Source organism: Colletes gigas, unplaced genomic scaffold, assembly GCF_013123115.1.
Source record: "Colletes gigas isolate AHSC1104 unplaced genomic scaffold, ASM1312311v1 Colletes_gigas_Sc00011, whole genome shotgun sequence".
Classification (NCBI taxonomy): domain Eukaryota; kingdom Metazoa; phylum Arthropoda; class Insecta; order Hymenoptera; family Colletidae; genus Colletes; species Colletes gigas.
Window position 1 is genome coordinate 8,719,527 of NW_025106640.1, and position 19,282 is coordinate 8,738,808.

General features: G+C 37.3%; 3 protein-coding genes across 10 annotated transcripts; 2 read left to right on the plus strand and 1 right to left on the minus strand.

Moving 5' to 3' along the window:
* Window positions 1-74: 74 nt before the first annotated feature.
* LOC122398593 (sarcosine dehydrogenase, mitochondrial) lies at window positions 75-4,032 on the plus strand. 3 transcript variants are annotated; one of them, XR_006259201.1, is made up of 15 exons: window positions 75-341; window positions 403-505; window positions 576-832; window positions 908-1,120; window positions 1,199-1,528; window positions 1,644-1,806; window positions 1,889-2,036; window positions 2,147-2,285; window positions 2,358-2,555; window positions 2,618-2,885; window positions 2,963-3,092; window positions 3,164-3,420; window positions 3,480-3,646; window positions 3,702-3,809; window positions 3,879-3,899. XR_006259201.1 is itself a non-coding variant. In XM_043398632.1 (15 exons), the coding sequence occupies exons 1-15, from the start codon at window positions 318-320 to the stop codon at window positions 4,030-4,032; spliced, it is 2,655 nt and encodes an 884-aa protein (XP_043254567.1). In that variant the 5' UTR covers window positions 77-317. The 3 variants fall into 3 exon arrangements, 2 of the variants coding, with proteins under 2 accessions (XP_043254567.1, XP_043254569.1); XM_043398632.1 differs by having other exon boundaries at window positions 77-341; window positions 3,480-3,642; window positions 3,879-4,032; XM_043398634.1 differs by having other exon boundaries at window positions 79-341; window positions 432-505; window positions 3,480-3,642; window positions 3,879-4,032.
* Window positions 4,033-4,061: 29 nt separating this feature from the next.
* Window positions 4,062-4,978, minus strand: LOC122398594 (peptidyl-prolyl cis-trans isomerase-like 3). Its single transcript, XM_043398635.1, has 4 exons — window positions 4,837-4,978; window positions 4,665-4,739; window positions 4,298-4,578; window positions 4,062-4,216 (listed from the first exon to the last, which is right to left on the minus strand). The coding sequence occupies exons 1-4, from the start codon at window positions 4,837-4,839 to the stop codon at window positions 4,090-4,092; spliced, it is 486 nt and encodes a 161-aa protein (XP_043254570.1). The 5' UTR covers window positions 4,840-4,978; the 3' UTR covers window positions 4,062-4,089.
* Window positions 4,979-5,303: 325 nt separating this feature from the next.
* On the plus strand, window positions 5,304-18,899 carry LOC122398584 (protein PRRC2C). Of its 6 annotated transcripts, XR_006259200.1 has the most exons (20): window positions 5,305-5,683; window positions 6,734-6,881; window positions 7,074-7,316; window positions 7,640-7,796; window positions 8,180-8,266; window positions 8,380-8,675; window positions 8,755-9,292; window positions 9,419-10,207; window positions 10,400-10,830; window positions 10,926-12,650; window positions 12,837-14,777; window positions 15,437-15,631; window positions 15,736-16,044; window positions 16,113-16,298; window positions 16,425-16,560; window positions 16,651-17,001; window positions 17,069-17,214; window positions 17,607-17,880; window positions 17,964-18,192; window positions 18,263-18,899. XR_006259200.1 is itself a non-coding variant. In XM_043398617.1 (19 exons), the coding sequence occupies exons 2-19, from the start codon at window positions 6,789-6,791 to the stop codon at window positions 18,113-18,115; spliced, it is 8,010 nt and encodes a 2,669-aa protein (XP_043254552.1). In that variant the 5' UTR covers window positions 5,304-5,683; window positions 6,734-6,788; the 3' UTR covers window positions 18,116-18,899. The 6 variants fall into 6 exon arrangements, 5 of the variants coding, with proteins under 5 accessions (XP_043254552.1, XP_043254548.1, XP_043254550.1 ...); XM_043398617.1 differs by having other exon boundaries at window positions 5,304-5,683; window positions 8,794-9,292; window positions 17,964-18,899; XM_043398613.1 differs by having other exon boundaries at window positions 17,964-18,899.
* Window positions 18,900-19,282: the final 383 nt, after the last annotated feature.

Genomic DNA, 19,282 nt, shown 5'->3' on the forward strand with positions numbered 1-19,282 from the left:
AGACATTATCATATTCTTCGAAAATTATTATCGCAGCAACATATAGAAATATTCAAATGTGTTATTTTATTTTAATGTATGATTGCTAATATTCCAAGCCTATTATCTCTTGAATGTTTTGCATGTAAGTACAGGTCATTACAAAAAAAAAAAATTGTTAAATAGTATAGGAGATTAATCGGTACATTTGATAATGCACATTAAAAACAAAAGTGCCGGGCCGATAAAATAGTCAGAACAGTTTTAGCGCTTGAAGTGTAATATGCTTGTGCTACTAGGATGATGTAAATTCGTGTTGTCTACTTCCAAACAAAAACATGTTTCACTTAAAAAAACATCAGGTATTTATACATTTCTGTTTTACTTTTTATAAAATTCACGGGGTTTTCGATACATTTTTAGTTATGCACAATCTGCATCACGTGCATTAGATCAGTAAAAACAAGAGCATTAAGTTTATCGTCTACGATACAACTACCGGACTATGCGGACATTGTAATAGTAGGTAAGCAGAAAAAAATCAAAAAATATTTTATATATTAACATGTAAAATTGTAAGTCTGTATCATTTCCAGGTGGTGGTAGTGCAGGCTGTAATGCACTTTATCATTTGGGAAAACGCGGTATTAATGCTGTGTTATTAGATAAGTCAAAATTAACATCTGGCACTACATGGCACACTGCAGGTCTTATATGGAGTATGCGTAGTCCAAATGATGTTGACATGGAATTACTAAGTGTTACAAAATCTGTTCTAAACTCTTTAGAAAAAGAAACTGGAATAAATCCTGGGTGGATAAAGAACGGTGGACTTTACATTGCTCATTCCAATGTCAATATTCAAATTTTATATTTTCATACTATTATTATTACTGTTACTATATAGCATTCTTTGTAATTTTTTTAGGAACGATTAACCGATTATAAAAGGCTAATTACCAGCTCCAAAGCTTTTGGCATCGAAGCACATCTAATCTCTCCTCAGGAAGCAACAAAATTATTTCCCATACTTGATGAAAATGCTTTTCAAGGAGCCATTTATTGTTCAGAAGACGGTGGTGTCGATCCAACTATGTTAATAAATGCTTTAGTAAAATCAGCAAAAAATAATGGTTGTCAGGTAGAAATTTGTTTGCTTTTTATATGAATACTGATGGTAATTTAAGCGAGGAAACAGAAAACTATTGTTATTTCTTAGGTCATCGAAGATTGCCCTGTAACGAAAATACTCCAAAAGGACACCATTCTGAACAAGAAAAGAGTTTATGGCGTAGAAACACCGTACGGAACTATAAAAACAGATATTGTTCTTAATGCTGCTGGAGTTTGGTCCAAAAATGTTGCAAACATGGTGCAAGTAGATATTCCTTTAACACCAATGAAACATGCTTACGTTGTTACAGAACCAATAGAAGGATTACAGCATCTTCCAAATGTTAGAGATCCAGATAGGAATATATACTTTCGAATTCAGGGTAACTCTTTGGCTGCAGGTGGTTATGAAAAGAATCCCATTTTACTAGAATCTGTAAGTTTGCATTAAACCAGATTCAGTTCATAATAAGCAAATTTATAGCTAATTTCTGCAAGTATTTTAAAGAATAACTTTTAGTTATTTAATGCACTCTATATTTATGTATAAGGTACCCGAACATTTTTCATTTCGTCTCTATGAGTTAGATTGGGATATTTTCAGTACACACCAAAATTCAATGACCCAATTGATTCCTAAATTATCAACAACTGGAATAAGAACCACAGTATGCGGTCCAGAAAGTTTCACGCCTGATCATAGACCAATTATGGGTAAGAATTTAAGATGATGTAACAAATTTTTGGTCTTACAGTTCCATATGATATCTAGTTCAACTTTTATTATATATAATAGGTGAAGATCCTAATTGTTCTGGATTATTTTATTCTTGTGGCTATAATAGTGCTGGAATGATGTTAGGGGGTGGATGTGGAGAACAAATTGCACATTGGATAATTAATGGCCGGCCAAATAGGTACATGTTCAACTACGATATCAGAAGGTAAAAATTATTCTTTTTTATTTTCAAACATACAAGGAAAGATTACATTTTGTTATATATGTAATTATATTTGTAATTAATATAATACGTATTTATTTTTTATTTCATAGATTTATTCCAGAACAGAGAAACAATTTAATTTGGACAAATGAAAGATCTCACGAGGCATACGCAAAAAATTACAATATTGTATTTCCACATGATGAACCATTAAGTGGCAGAAATTTTAAGAAAGACCCTTTTCACGATGTAAAAATTTATATTCTACATACGTATTGCATTTAAGTATAAATCATTGTATAAAAGATCCATATTTTGCAGTTATTTGTTGAAGAAGGTGCTGTTATGGAAGAACGTCAAGGTTGGGAGCGACCTGGATGGTTTTATAGAAATAAGAAACTAAAAGTTATGCCCTATGATTATGGTGGATATTGTGAAATACCAAGAAACGAGAACGACGAATATCGCGCGATATTAGAAAAAGAGTACAGTTTTCAATTGTCATCCTATGATAACATAGTAGGTTTCTGAAAGTAAGGTATGTTGAAGGTATTACTAAACAAATTCTATATTTTGATTAGATTCGAGAGGAAGCTCTCGCCTGTCGCAAAAATGCTGCTTTATTTAACATGTCCTATCTTGGAAAATTTTATCTGTGCGGGCCAGAAGCACAAAAAACAGCAGATTATTTATTTACGGCAAATACAAATTGTGAATTCAACAAAACAGTTTATACTTGCATGCTAAATAATGCTGGAGGTGTGGAAATGGATTGCACCGTCACAATTCTAGAACCAGGTTCGAGTGGAATTGTAAATCCAATATTTAAAGAAAAAGCATTTTACATTGGTATGTTTGTAGAAGTTATTATCCTCCTTTGTACAAAGTCATCGAGTTAGCGATATTTTCATGATTTTGAATGTTAGTTTCAAGCGGCATATCGGCTTATCATACGTGGGTTCACATGAACGAAGTCATAGAAAGAAATGGCTTCGACGTATCTCTACATGATGTTACCGAACAAATTGGATTACTTTCTGTACAAGGACCAAATAGGTATTGTATTGAACAAACTTATGTAATTTGACTTTCATTTAGAAATTTAAAAAATACGATTCACGATACAGCCGAAAGATAATAGAAACACTAATAGATGATGAACTCTTAAATGAAGATTTCAAATTGTCAACTACAAAATTAGTAAAAATTAAAGGCGAAGTAGTGCGCTTGATAAGACTCAGTTTTGTTGGTGAACTTGGATTTGAGTTACACATTCCAAAATCATCCTGCCAAATAGTGTATAGAGCTTTAATGGAATGTGGCAAGTCATATGACATGAGACTTGCCGGATACAGAGCACTGTACAGTCTAAGTTGTGAAAAAGGTATATATGATCAATATTACTTAACGAATGTGCATCACTAATACAACTGTACGTAACAGGTTATCATCTTTGGGGCTCAGATCTTAGACCAGATGATAATCCTGTGGAAGCTGGATTAGCATTTAGTTGTCGTAGTATTGGTCAGTATCTAGGAAAATTAGCAGTTGATCAATTACAACAAAATGGAATCAAAAGAAGACTGGTCCATATTCATATGAATGAGTAGGTATTACAAAATATCGTTCCCAATCATCATATAATAATATTGCTCATTGTAACAGTACTGTTCCAATATGGGGTATGGAAGCTATATATAGAGATAATTCTTTTGTTGGTTACTTACGAAGAGCAGAACAGGGATATAGCTATGGAAATACTATTGGAATTGGGTAAGTACAATTGCATTAATAGAAAATATAGGTATTTATTATAAACTCTTATTATTCTTATAATGTTAGGTATATCGAACATCCAAATGGAGAAAATGTGACAAAGGAATTTCTACAAACTGGTAGTTATGAGATTGAAGTAATGGGAGAACGACATACAGCAAACCTTTATCTTCGAAGTCCATTTGATCCTCAAAACAAAAGATTAATGGGAATATATTGACAATGAGAAAATAGCAACAATCCTCAAAGTTCTTATATAATTTTAATTTATTTCAATCTATCCTGCCAAAGGATTTACATGTATAGTTACATTGTTTATACGAGTTTCTGTAAGCGGTTTGTAATTTTTAACATTTACAGGTAATTTTTCCAGCTGTTCAAGAGTTTCTAAACCATCTATTACCCTGAAAGAAAACAATTTTTTAAATATCTCTAGAGTCTATTAATTTAGATATCAAAATAATCTGTGAGTCCCAAATACTTACTTTCCAAATAATGTATACTTCAAATCTAAATGTGGTTGAGGTCCGTATGTTATAAAAAATTGACTTCCATTTGTATTTGGACCATTATTAGCCATGGACACAAGACCTCTAGCATTATGTTTTAATTCTTCCTTAAACTCATCTTCAAATTTACGATTCCATATTGATGTTCCACCTTTACCACTTTGCGAAGGATCCCCAGTTTGCACAATAAATCCTTTTATATTTCGATGAAATAAACAATTGTTGTAATAATTACTAGCACACAAAGCAAGAAAATTCTGTAAAAATAAATAGTTTTATAATGAATGCAATACAGAAAAGAATGATTGTAAAGCTATAATATGAAAAATTAGAATAATATTACCTCGCATGTTTTTGGACATAATTCACAAAATAATTCTATCTTTATATCTCCGACGTCAGTGTGTAAAGTTACGCTCTAGAAATGAGAAACAATTGCATTTTGGATACGTTAGTACAAAACCTATATAAATATTTCTAACGTAATAAATAAAACAAATTGTTTATTTATGCACCATGTTCAGTAAAACTATCAATTGGTTTATTAAAATTAAAATGTGTTATTTCTTATTATTAACGTCTTTTAAATTCTTAATTCACCGTCTAATGAATATCAATAAAAAAAACTTAGTACGCATGTATGTATATACATATATATGGTCAGCCATTTTGAATTTTATAGAATTACCGACGAGATCAAATGTATGTATTTATTTTCAAACAAATTCAGAGATTGTTTAATATATTGTTGTAAAAGAAATTGTAAAGAAACTAGGGAAACAAAATATATGTTACAATGAGTAAATCCAAGCGCATTTAGATCACGAGTAAATGTATGAAACGTAATTCATAGATGATATCCAAGTATTTGTAATCAATTTGACTTTGGTTTGAAGCGGTAAGGAATCATCAAAGCAGCGCCACTTATTTCTGTTGAATGTTCCGCTCGTTTCTCGTCATAAGTAACGGTTAGGTAAAAAAAACATATCGAGTATCGTGGCATAGGTTTAACTCGTAAAAAGCGCATTTAAGGTCATTTAAATTGAAAATAACATTATATTTTATACAATAAGAAAGGAAAAAACTTAATCGTGAAAGTCATAACGGAGTGACAAGAAAATCCGGACGAGTGGCGCGTCTGTGCAAACGGCTCTCTTTGGTCGTATGACGTAATTGTATTGATCGCGGAAGAAGAGCCGAAAGTCGCGCATTCGCCATCTTGGACGAATTGTGGAAAAGAAGTATCTGTGTCTCGCAGGCGCTACGCTTGTAACAATTGTAATCCGCGACGATCCAGATCTTAATTAGTTTAACTGGGAATTAACCCTTTTGTGAATTAGAAACCCATTTGGACGGACCAAGGTAAGTCGTTATTTCCTTGATTTGCTTCCTTGTCCAAATCTTTTTTTCTACGTGGAAACCTTGCTATTCAACTTCGTCCTGTGAGCATTCATCCTCGAATGCTTTTTCCAAATTTCTATGGTCATCGCATCATTTCAATATTTTATAAGCTTTCCATTCCGCGGATCGTTTCCGATTAACTAAATTTATGACTGTTTCGATGCGAATCTTTTTGTTTTGAATTTTCGTGACTTTGACATCACGATCGAGGGGTTGGGTCAGAATGTTACGCTCCAACTGTTCCTCTTCTTTTCGATTAACTACGGTTACTTATTTTCTTCGATATTCTTGTATTTTTATAACCATTTGCTATTTTCTTTTTGCCTGCGTTTCTCTTTTTCATTTTTTCAACATAACAAAGCTATCCGACTCTCTCTTCCTCTCTCTCGCCCTCTCTCGCGCGCTCCCTCTCTCTCTTTCTCGCTCACTTTCCGCATCGAACGTTCTTGTCAACCTTCTTGTTGTGTAGTTCATTGTACGTACATAAGTGTTATTCTTAAGTTTTGTATAATTGTATTTGCTAATGTTTTTCATCGTAACTTTTATATTATGATGGTCTCCTTTTTAGTTAATTTTCTAATCAATTTAGTTACCATTATTTCTCGTTTTTTTCCCAACAATTATATTAATGTTCATCAAATTTAGTTTAGTGTCATGCTTTTATTGCATGTGTATGCATGCCCGCGCTCGTCTGTATATATTATTTTTATTTAATAAATACAATTATTTACTTTTTTATGAGAACAAATAATTTTGTATGGATATAAAATAAGCTATGTATTTAATATTATGTTGGAATAGATTATAATGATTATTAAATTGTAATGCAAGAGAGATCAGCAGATAATTTTGTTTTTACTTTTATTTTTTTATATAAAGTATACCTTTATTTATTATTGTTATTAATATGTACCTGGAAAATTACATATATTTCCACAACCGGAGAGTTTCTATTATGATACTAATGAAATAAAACATTTATAAAACACAAGAAATAAATTATGATTTCAGACAAAAGGTTCGTTCTTTGGGTCTGATTGGTACTAAATGGTTGCCTGCAGACAGCATGTCTACTCTGTCAGGGCTTGTGTCGAAGGGGGAGAAAGGAAAATCCAAGTTCCAATCATTAGACATCAATAGCTTGTACAGGGAATATAGAGTGAGTTAGCTAAGTAGAGTTCATTTACATTCATTGTGGTCTTCAATTATTCCATTCGTGCAATTTGTGTGTACTTTCATGATAATTGGTGTAAAAATCTTTTTCTTTTTGCTTTTCATGAATTATGAATTCATTGTATATCATTGAAAAATAATAAAAGCTACATCAGTATCTGATTTATTATGGATATAGGGAGAATCTTTGGAGCAACATCAACAGAAAAACACATTACCACGCAAACATGGAATGCAAAGTCTTGGAAAGGTGCCTTCGGCACGACGACCTCCTGCTAATCTGCCAAGTTTGAAAAGTGAACACAGTAGTAGCGACCCAGCTGTTAGTCTTGTACCAAGTGGAGGAAGTGGTTGGGCTACTACCAAAGATTCAACAACAACAACAACCACTACAGTTGTAACTTCATCGGATATAACTACTGTAAATTTTCTATTAACACATGTTCAAAACTGCTAACAATTTTTACTGTATTTTTCAGTTATATCTTTTAAACAAGATTTATAGACTTGTGCTAATAGATAGGTATTGCTTTGTAATAACATTGACAAAGAAACATTGTATTACATTCACCAATTGATTACAAATCTGATACCAGTATTTTGTTACATCTATTCTTTTACAATAATGTTTAATATATGCTAGACAACATTTAATATTTACAACTTGTTTCCTTACTTGTATAATTCATGTTTTTATTAAAAATTAAGGAACCTTAATAATAAAATTCGCCGTTTTATTAACAGTCAAATTCTTCACCCGCACAATGTGTAGCGGGAACTGTTGTAACAACATCACTACATCCCTTACTCCCAGGACAACAAAACGTTTCTCAGTCTTCATACTCTTCCGATGTGAGCAACAAATCATCATGGAGCGCGATAATGAGCAAATCTGGAGATGGTATGTAAAAACACATTGTTTTACAATACACATAAATGTATGGTACTTTGTGATAAATGTTACTTAATTATAATACTTAAATTCTTGTAAAAGAGTTTGTTTTACTTTCTACTCTCTTTTGCAATTTTATTGTATTCAATACTGCTTGTATCGTGTAAATTTATTTATATTATATTTTAATCAATGATGCTTCATATAAAAAAGTATATGTCACAAATTAATTATTACTTGTTCATATAATTTACTACATGATTAAATTTCTTTTAAACATGCCTATTCTTTATAAGGTATAAAATAAAGAATCAAATAGAAAATTAAGAATTAATATAACATCGGGACAATAATTATTTGTTTGTGTTACTATTATACTTACTGATGATCAGGCACTGCATCAGGAGGCCAACAACAGCAATCGACAAATCGGGAATTAAGTGCTCAATATGGACCCGGACCAAGTTTACGACCACAAAGTAAGCCTTAATTTGACAATATTTTTATCTCAAAAATTCACAGCCAACTCCGTTATTAGTCATGCTGAACGAGAAACAGCTTAAATTACTTATTTAATGAAATTATTTATTAGCGGAAGGAAGTTGGATACAAGGTGGAAGCCGTACACCCAGTGGTGTAGGGTTAGGAACAACTGGTCCCGGAAGTGGGACCACTTCAGGGGTCCAGGCCCCCCCACTGAACATTACTGGATCGGGAGGACATGCCGACATATCTGGCGGCGGACGACAGAACTTGGTCCAGTCTCCCAACATGGCCATGGCCCAGGGAGGCCCTCATAATTCTTCAAACAGCCAAAATGCATTAACGACTGGTTCTCATCAAGTTGGTCCAAATCTACATCACTACAGAGGACTTATTCTTCCATTCGTGAGTTTTGTTATTATTTTTTACCTTTCTTAGCGAATGGTAGATCCCAAAATCTGTTAACCTATATAAACAAATTTAGATGTATCGAGGAAACTTTTCTGGTGGGTTCCCTTCGCAGTTTCCATCAAACACGGGTTCGGGTGGGACCACCAGACCGCGGGTTAATTATTCCTCAGAACGATTCCCTCCTCCGCCTCCTCGTCAACAGGAACGTGAGCGTGTTCCCGAGGAGGAAATTGTCACCCGACCAATTATCAAAGAAGAGGATCTTACACGAATGGACGACATTTCTCGAGACGCTGGTTGGGCGGCACACGATGACATTGATTACAACAAAAAACTTACGTTTAGCGACGATGAAGCCGATCCTGAACCATCGAAAAAAGATGAAAGAAAAGATATTAAAGAAGACAAACCTGAAGAAAATACAACAGAAGATAAAGATAAGATTAGAGATAATCGTGATAATCACGATAATCGAGATTCGAAAGAATCTCGAGATCAACAAACTCATCGATCATGGACTCAGAGCTCTTTACCTCGTGATTATCGTGGATCAAATGGGTCTGGTAGTTACGGCGGTCAGTCACAACTGCACTCGGTGCATTCTTTGAGAGGTCAGAACATTTATGTTAATAATAATATATTTATAGCATTTCAATTCATTTTCATTCACTCGTGACACTTGACTGAGTATCCATATGTACTAAATTATACATGTTTCATTTTTATCTTAAAAACAGGGGTGGAAGACGATGAAGGGTGGAATGAGAGGCGCAGAGTAGTAAGAGTCGAAGTTGCATCCGTTGCTGAGCGTGCTCAACAACGCAAAGAGGAGGTAGAAAAAATGTACGAAGAATCAAGCAGACAGGCAGCAGCTAAAAAATTGCAGGATGTACAGCAGCATAAGTTAAAGGAGAAACATGGAAAGTATAAAGAAGAAGAACGCGGACAGTCGAATGAATCGAAAGGTTTGATAAGTGTTCCACCTGTTCCGATTCCGGTTCCCGACTGGGAACGTGAAAGAGAAAACAGAGAACGAGAACGGTCTTGCACCGTATCCTCCGAAGGTAAAGATGAAAAGTCTTTGGCCCGCGAATCACGTGAATCTAGAGATGGCCCGAAATATGGCAGAGATTCTCGTGATCAGCTAATGTCAGATTTCCGACAAAACGATCGGCAAAGTTTCATGAGACAACAGGATCCTACCGTGCGTAACGAACGTGAAAGAGAACGAGATCGTGAACGTGAACGTGAACGTGACCGTGACCGCGATCGTGATCGTGAACGTGATCGTGAACGTGATCGTGATCGCGATCGTGATCAAAGAGACATGAGGGATCGTGAACATTTAGCATTTTCTCGTCATTTTCAAAACAATTTACCGCCCCGATTTCAAAAACAACAAGCGGAGAGAAGCAATGCTGGGTTTAATCGAATTTCGCCTAATACTGAAAGGTCATCTGCCCAATCTGTTTCATTCTCCCAGCAATATGATCCTGGTAGATGGCTTCATAGTCACAGCTCTTTAAGTAAGTGGCTTCGAGTATATCATTTCGCAGTATTTGTTTTCAATCCTTTTAGTTCTAAGAATAATTCGTTTCACTACTTCAATTCATTATGTTACTATTTATAACAGGCTTAGTTTATAGTTAAATATTTTTCTACTTTCATTACTCTCTTGTAAATAATACATATTACATATTCAATAAAACTTGTATTAGTAGACAATAGCTTGAAACCGTCGCATGGTGCTCCGTCACAACGTCGGAGTAGAACGGACTCGGACATCTCTACTTCAGTGGACGACGATCGACCCCCATCTAGAGATTATCGTGGATCGCTTCTCCGAGATGATCGATACCGTCATTCTTCTCATCGACCTTACGATACTCGCAAGTCTGGCGGTTATTACGACGAGTACAACCGAAACTACAGGGAGCATGATTACGACGAAGGACATTCTCGTGATTCTTGGGAGCGTGAAAGATACTTCGACGACAAAGATCGAGATTCGAAGGACAATCTAGAAACGAGGGAGGTCAGAGAAAGTCGAGATGTTCGAGATAATCGAGCAAACAGGGACAACCGAGATGTGAGGGAAAACAAGGAAAGAGATAACAAGGTTAAGAAGGATTATGATAATTATGTGAAGGTATTTAGAATTTTCTATCGTTAACATGTTAATTAAAATTTAATAGTAATACGTATATTCATGTATTGTAATCCGAAATCTGTGTTCATCAATAGGATTCCTTTGACGACCGTGACCGTGATCGTGACCGTGACCGTGACCGCGATCGTGACCGTGATCGTGACCGCGAGCGCGAGCGCGAACGTGAACGTGAGCGTGACCGAGACCGTGAACGCGAGCGTGATCGTGATCGAGAGCGTGAGCGTGATCGTGAACGAGATCGTGATCAAAGAGAAAGATCAGAGAGTACAGAGTGGCGCGAGGAGCGTATCGTACAAGACAGATCGATCGATAATCGCCGCGATACGCAACGAGAAGAGCGAGTGGAACGTAACGAACGTCCTCAGAGACCAGATTCTCGTAACAGTCGTGCTTCACGAGAATCGAAAACGTCTTTGCGCGAAGACGATTCGCACAAGTTGCGCGATTGTAGTTCCTGGGTGAACGAAGTTGCTGATTTCGAAGAAAATAAGCGTGACACGTATCACGAAGATACCCGGGAGCGGGAAAGAGAAAGGAGACAACCACTCGGACCGGTAACCAAAGAGAGAATTGAAGCAGACGAATTGAAAAGTGAGAAACGCAATCTAACTCAATTGAAACGAGCGAGTTCGGAACAGGATAAGAAGGATCAGGTGAAAGAACCTTCTGCGGAAACGAAGAAGGAAACCGAAGTTTGGAGTAGAAAAATTGAAAGAGTTAACGATAATAATAAAACGATAGAAAGAGGCGATAATTCTCCGAAAGCATGGGCCGATGCTGTGTCTCCAACGTTTGAAAAGGAGGAGGAAAAAACAATGGAGCCTGTTAAAATTGATAAGGATGCGGACGACATAAAACAGAATTTTGACAAATTAAGTTCAGAGAAGAGGGAAGACACTCTGAACGAAGACGCGACGGAGCAACAAGTAAAAGAAGAGAAACGGGAGAAAAGTATTCGTAATCGAACTAGTAGCGGAGGATCGAATTCGAGAGTCCGTGATTCTCGAGGAGGACGCCAATGGGGAGGTACCTGTAGTATATATACTCGAGGTTGGCGTGGCTCAGAGTCAAGAGGACGAAGGGGTGGTCCTAGAACTGCTGGTAGGCCAGCTTCCGCCAGAAGCGGTTCATACGGACACACAGATTCGGAGAATAGTGCCGATGAGATATCCTGTTCGACCGAGTCTGGCAAAGAAGAGAAGAAATCTTCTAGGTCACCGAAACCTAACCAGAAAGCAGAAAAAGAGGAACGTAACCGTGAAGTATCCGGCAGAGACGAGAAACGAACTGACTATTCTCAGTCACAGCGTAGCGAGAAACGAGCGTACGACAGTAAATCTAGCCGCGAAGGATTCGCGCCATCTGGTGAACCGTCTCGTCGTGGTCGAGGTAGTTTTCGAATTCGAAGCGCGACCAGTACAGGCAGCCGTATGGAGGGATACGGACCACCCTCCAGTAAGAGTCCTTTTTCGTCTGAACGCAGCGCCGACGAGAAACAAAATTCCACACGACAGAATCCACTGACACCTACTCCCGAAAAGGAAACAAATTCCTTGGTGTCTTCTCAGGTCGAGTCTGCCAGCGACAAAATTATAGCAAAGCAACAAGCACTCACTGCTGGAATAACCGGTAAACGTTCCAAGTCTCCAAATCAACAATCCTCCCAACAGTCTCAGCAGGCTCAACAACCTTCCAGTAAACAAGACGTTAATCACGCAAGCAGTAACGCTACTTCGCAAAAGGTGCAAGTTCGTAAAGAAGAATCACGCTCAAAGCGAACCCGCAGCAGCAGCAGAAGGGTAAGTCTCAAAATTCTGGACGATATTAGAATTAAATGTAAAAATCTTTGAAAATAGAAATATTCCAGTATTAATATCGTTTCTGAGAAATCATTCCTTTCTGGGAAACGATCAAGTTCTTTTTATCCTATCACACTGTTCAACGAATTCGATCAATTTATGTATAAACTCGTTCTGTGTTTGCAGGGTAGAGACAATCGTGAACCACGATATCGTGGGAGCAGCAGCAACGTGTCGAAACAAGCCTCTTCAGACGTAGGGAACGAAGATTGGGAAACCACATCGGAGAACAGCGAGGAACACGTGGAAGACCATAAAGAATCACGTAGCAGTCGGAACAAACAGTTTGCTGCACGTGCAAATTCAGGTAGCAGTCTAAATGCTCTAGGATCGAATATACACGCTCGCAGAAATGAGCAGACAGGAAATAACCGTGAACACCGAGAAAAGAATTTAAAGTCTTCCAATGTAACATCCCGTGCACCCGGCGCAGAAAAACGAAACTTGCAAAATTTAGGTTTTGGCAACCAGAAAAGTCACTCTTCTAGCATTCCACCACTGATGCAAACCAGTCAAGTTCAAAATGGAAGATCAAGAAGTCAAACTTCTGGAAATAATTCAACGATATTGAATAAATCGACTACAAAAGATAGTACGGTGAATCGTATAGATGAAATAAAGTTAAGCGACCCCAATTTGGTTAACCAAGCTCTTAACGACATTAACAAGAAGTCTCAGATAAAAGAAAAAAAGACGACGATCGAATGTGAAATAGAGACGAATAATTGCGCCGAGGATGGATCTAATGCTACGGAAGATAAGGTCGATTCCGACGGCTTCCAAGAAGTTCGTTCGAAGAAAAACGTAAAGGAATCTAGGCATAGCCAAAAGGAAGAGTCGAAACCAATAAAACGCGATAAAGAGAAGGATAGAGAACGTGATCGTTCAAAGTCGAAGGCAAACGGTTCGCAACCGGCTTCTTTGCAACAAATGCAAAATATACCACCTCTGTTAGGTCAAACCATTCTACAACCTGCGAATATGTTGCAAAAACAGTATGACAGAGCTTCGAGAAGTCAGAAATTCGTTGCTCCAAGATTTCAAAAACAACGCTTAGCGAAGCAGCAACAGCAACAACAGCAGATGTGTCCATCAGACGCTAACGATTCGAATAAAGTGAACAACTCGAACAACAACTATGGCAAAGATTCGTCGAGCGGCCCAGCGCCACCACCATCCGTTAATGCTTGGGACAAACCGTTTACAACGAGTCAGTTACGATCAAATTCTCCATCGACTGTTCCTACTGATATTCAGTTAATGCCAGGTTTGTCTACACAAAATGATCACGGTCACGTTCATAGTCACGAGGTAAACGAACAAGTGAACTCTGGAAACAGTAGCCAACGAAATTCACCAAACGGCGAAAAAACCGGGAAGAGTTTGAAAGAGCAGCTGGTAGAAAAAAACTCTGTTTCTGATGTTTCTTCGCCTCCGGTGCAAACTTTAATTTTTGAGAATACAAATTATTCAAAAACTACCAAGGCTGGTCCTTCCGATCTGGCAGTGAAAACGAAATTTCCAAATCATATAAAGACTCAACAACAACGTGTTGAGAAGCGCGTGGATTTGGAAGAGGAAGGTAATGCTACTTCTATGCAGCAACAACAGCAAAGCCTTCCTGTCGCATTTTCGAACAAACCGAACGATTTGATGAAAGACAAGAATCAAGAACCAATTCAAATGCCTCTTTCCTTTAACAAAAATGAAGATAACGCCGACATGAAATTGGACTTCACTTTTGACTCGGACCTCACGCAATTGACGGAAGATAAAAGTAAAAGCTTAGGAATGACTCGATCTATGCATATGGCTGCTGGCCAAAGTACTATTTCGCCCTCCACTGCAGAGCTCAATTTAAAGATTGCATCGGTGAAGAAAGTGTGGGAAAATGCCCCTCCTATGCCAACGGTGGTCGAGCACGAAGATGGCAATGTTGTCAGTAGCGGTAATACTTTCCCTCAGGCGTTCGAAAGTACAGATGTCGACGATAGTTACAGTCCTCATCAACAGTACAATCAAAATAACATGAAAAGTGAAATAACCACTTCTACGAACGTGTGCAAGGTGAGAAATCATTTCGCGAACATTAATTATCATATTATCATGCATGCATATCTAAGCTATTACATCACTAGAAATTGACTCGGCATTCAACATAAATTCAAGTAAAATATACTTTCTTATTTGTTCATTTTGTTAGTTAAAAATTCCCTTAAGTAGTTACCATGGTGAAAATCAGAAAGGTAAGTGGCTAACGCGCATCGTTAATCCAATTTTGTTTACATTTAAAACACGTATCATTTTCTCTATAAGACTCTTCATTGTACAAATATTAGTATATAATCATTTTATAGATTAATTATACTCGTTGCCATTTCAATATGTTACCTTCACTTTCATCGTCGTTGTTGCTTTTATTATCATCATCCAATCACGGCTTTTCTCTGCGTAAGAGTCTTCGTTTTTTGTTGGCCTCTACTTTTCTTTTATTTCTTTATTTTTTTTTTTTTTTTTTTTATGAAGCTTACGCGGTTAGCGATGAACCTAACTATTTTCACCAGAGTTTAGAAGAAGATTAAAGGAGAAAAAGATTGTTTCTCGAAATACGTGTCATTCGGTCAGCATCAATTAGAACGGCAGTTGATAGTGATGTAAATAGGAAACTAAATAACGAAACACCATGTCCCCTGTGGGAAGATGCTGACTCTTTGCCTGATGCGCAGCTGGTTCCCCCGCAGGTGAAGCCGCAGCAACAATCTTCGGGCAGCAGCAGTGGCCAGTCTGGTTCAACTGTTCCTGGACCAAGTCCTATCGGAGCAGGTCAAAGTCCTATTGGTCATCCTTCCGTTAGTCTTCAAGGACCATTGAGCCCACTTCCATTTAACTCTACTGGACAACCTTCTCACATAAATTATCAGGTGCTTTTATTCTTGAAGGGCATTTCCAGCTTTTTTACATTTTGTCTGCAGTCACCTCTTTATTGCTATAACATAGTTAAACCGTATCTTTTGTTTTCTTTTAGGAGTTCCCTCAATACCCAGGCTCTCAAGCTGCACAGTATGGCAGTATGTCTGCTATACCTTCCCCACCAGCCGTATTGTTTAACACGGGTTCTGGTCAATTACCAGCACAAGCAGGAGGTCTTTATGGAGCATTTCAGTTGGACCAGAGCCGGTCTTCTTTCACACAGTATTCACCATATGCGCCATCCCTTCAAAATTCGTTTAGCCAACAAAACGTCTACTTACAGCAACCACCACCACCGCCACCGCATGCGCCAAATGCACCTACTCCGGATATGTATCAGAACAATCTTTCCCAGTATCGCATTGTAAGTAGAATAGCATACTTTATTTCAAGAAAACTTACAATATTATATATAATGTTCACTTGTTATAGACCGCAGCTGCTGCCCCCCCTTTCGGACAAAACCAGCAGCTCAGTAATAATCCAAATACAGTTCTTATTAGTTCCTCGTCAAACTCTTTGATATCAGCGAGTGTGAAGCCATCCTCTCAACCCATTGGCGCTATTGGAACAAAAGCTCCACATTTCCAAGCACCATCTGCTCCACAACCGAACTCAGTACGTCTTAATTTAGTTCAACGATATAGTTAAGATTCATTAACTCTTTGGGTTAAATAACGTACTGAATTGTTTGTGGCATATGTACGAGTCCTTTTTTTCTTTCTTTTTCTTTCTTTTTTTTAGTTAACGTACATATCGTATGATCCAAATCAAGTACTAGGCGTGAGTGGCAGTTACATGGGCAACTCCCAATTGGTACAGAGACCTGGTCCGAATGTCCAAGCCTCTGCCAATAGTTATTATAGCGCGACTTCGGCTGGTAAGTATTGAATCTTGAATACACACCGATTTTCGCTGCTTATGTATTGTTACTTTTATATTTTATATGCCCGTCTAACAACATTTTCAGATGTATTTCCCGGCTCGCAAACAGGTTTTTATCAACCAGGCGGTGCTACACAACAGACGGGCACTCATTACGGATTACAAGGATTCGGCCAACATAGCCAAAGTTTGGCAACTGGCAGTGCTACGCCTGTTGGGCTACAAAATTTTAGCTCCGGCTTTTTATCCAATTCCGGATTACAAATTGCCGCGGCTGCGGCAGCTCAGCAATTTCGTAATCCCACGGGAGGACTTCCGGGACCGGGAAACGCGGGGCCCAATTTTCTTAGCAAGCATCAACCACAGGAACAACCGAGACAATTAAAGAGCCCGTCAGGAAATCAACAAGATGCTCTTGCATCAGTTTTCAGTTGCAGTAAGTTTGATTTGTTTTTATCTTGATCATTTTTGCAATGTACAATAATGGCAAACGTTTGTCACAGCGCCACAAATACCGTCTCCTAAGTCGAGAAACTGTAAACAACAATCTTCGTCTCAACAACCACAACCAAGTCCCACGCAACATTACAAGTATCAACAATATCAGGGCGTTAATCAATCTGCTCTGGTAAGCAGTTATAATAACTATGTATGTATCGCTCTTACATTTAATCAAACATCATTAACGAAATAACCGATTAACAAATACTGGATTTCATTAGCATGGATGTTTTTTTAATGTTTGCTAAGTTACAAAATTCATTTATAATTAATACTTATAGAGTAGTATACCTTAGATAAGAAGAATTTTCACTCATGACCGTAAGACAAAGAAATAATGAACGAAGGAGACAGGAGAAGAAAATGTAATTTAACCGTTTGAGTCCCAGGGTATATTGAAAAACCACTGTCGAAGAATCCCGAACAGCGCAGTCGCGCTGCTTGGGACTCAAACGGTTAAGTTTCGTAAAAACCGGTATTTGTAATGTAATTGAAGTACAAGCATTACTTATTATAAAACTAACACTAGCTAAATGACAGGTTTTACAGCAAAATGTACGTGGTATGGGTATGCCACCACGCGCCGGTATTCAATCGTCGCAACAACGGTATCCACCACCGATTCAAAGACCAGTTGTTCCATTCACACCAGGTCCAAATCCGAATAATCCTACCCAGCAGCAGCCTAATTGCATGCCATCGCAACAACAACAACCATCACAGACTCAAATTAATCGTCACAGATCGAATTTGCATCAACAGCAGCAGCAACAACGTAATATGAAGATGCAACAGCAATATTATTCTACTCAAGGTTTGTTTTTTGACACGACATTATATCGATGAAACGTTACAGATTTAAGAAGACATTTCTTATTTTACTTTGTTGTCATTCAGGAAACGTCAAAATGGATACAAATGAGAAAACAGATTCCCATAATGATAAAATCAACGACAATGGTTCTGGTGCTCAGCAAGGAAGTACTAAACCAAATGTAAATCCACAGGATAATGAGAATAAGGAAGAAGTGAATCAACAAAATGAGTGAATGTGAAAAAAGACCGCGTTCGTTCTACCATTTGAAGAATACAGTTTTGATCATACTGACATGACGTCGATTGAAAGGTAAATGATAATGATTAATTGTTCTCGTACATGGAAAAAACAATGCTCCAAATGATATTGTATTTGCCAGTTTAAAGAAGCTCGCGAGCTTAGGAATCGTAATTGATACTTGGCCATGTCTAGTTAGAATAATTTAATCTTGGTGCATCGATGGAAAGAAAAATACGTGATATTGTCATTGTACACACCAATGCTTCTCCGAATTAACTCATGAATTCAACGAACTAATCACGTTATCGAACATTCCTCTTTGTTCGAAAAAAAAAATAGTGCGAACTAATTGCAATGCTGCAATGAATGTTAAAAAGATGATAAAAAAAAAAAATTCGAGAAAAATGAACTCGATCGATACATCGGGAACAGACTGGTATTGTCCAAAAGAAAAAGTCTATGCGGATTACTTCAACATTATAATGTTGCAATTACAACGCGTTGTTCAGTTCAACGTGCAGTGGGATTCGAAAGAGCCAACCGATTGGACTGGTACGCACAACGTATCGCTACTTGGTGTTAATCGATCACCCTAACAATTAATTACATTAAATATGAAGATAATAAATGTGCACAAGACTCATATTTCTGTATATGGGCACGACGGCGGTCTGTGGTATACGATAATGTAAAATCCAGATTTTTTCGGAAAAATGTAGTTCGACAAAGATATTACACGACCGTCGCTACATTTTGTAGAGCACCATTAAAATGGGGGAAAAGAAAAAAAAAACAGACGTCGATAAAGAAGACTGTTTTGTGTATATCGAAATTATAAATTACCCATGCGATGGTCGTATAGATCTGCATGACGTTGTCCCTAATACAGTGTGACAAGTAAAAAGTTCGTGTACATTAATCGTTTACTGATATAATGTGAGGTCATGACGAAGCTTGTGAAAAATAAATAGTGCAACAATTGTTTATAGTTACTGAATATATTATCATGACCTAGCCACGCTCAGAAAGAGTACCAATAATTATAAATATAATAATATATGATAACGCTTGAAAAAAATGATATGAAACGCACTCGGTTTTTTGTGCGTAGTAATATTTCGCTAGGTCGCAGCACTGTCGCAACGTACAAGTTGTAGAA

Bases quoted from the DNA above. Each gene is read 5' to 3' on its own strand.
- LOC122398593 (XM_043398632.1), top strand. From the start codon at position 318: ATGTTTCACTTAAAAAAACATCAG. The intron at 1,529-1,643 runs GTAAGTTTGCAT...TTTATGTATAAG, and splicing joins ATCCCATTTTACTAGAATCT to GTACCCGAACATTTTTCATT. The intron at 3,643-3,701 runs GTAGGTATTACA...TCATTGTAACAG, and splicing joins GTCCATATTCATATGAATGA to TACTGTTCCAATATGGGGTA.
- LOC122398594 (XM_043398635.1), bottom strand. The intron at 4,579-4,664 runs GTAATATTATTC...TTATTTTTACAG, and splicing joins TATGTCCAAAAACATGCGAG to AATTTTCTTGCTTTGTGTGC. The intron at 4,217-4,297 runs GTAAGTATTTGG...GTTTTCTTTCAG, and splicing joins AAGTATACATTATTTGGAAA to GGTAATAGATGGTTTAGAAA.
- LOC122398584 (XM_043398613.1), top strand. From the start codon at position 6,789: ATGTCTACTCTGTCAGGGCTTGTGTCGAAGGGGGAGAAAGGAAAATCC. The intron at 9,293-9,418 runs GTCAGAACATTT...TCTTAAAAACAG, and splicing joins CTCGGTGCATTCTTTGAGAG to GGGTGGAAGACGATGAAGGG. The intron at 17,002-17,068 runs GTAAGTTTGATT...CGTTTGTCACAG, and splicing joins TGCATCAGTTTTCAGTTGCA to CGCCACAAATACCGTCTCCT.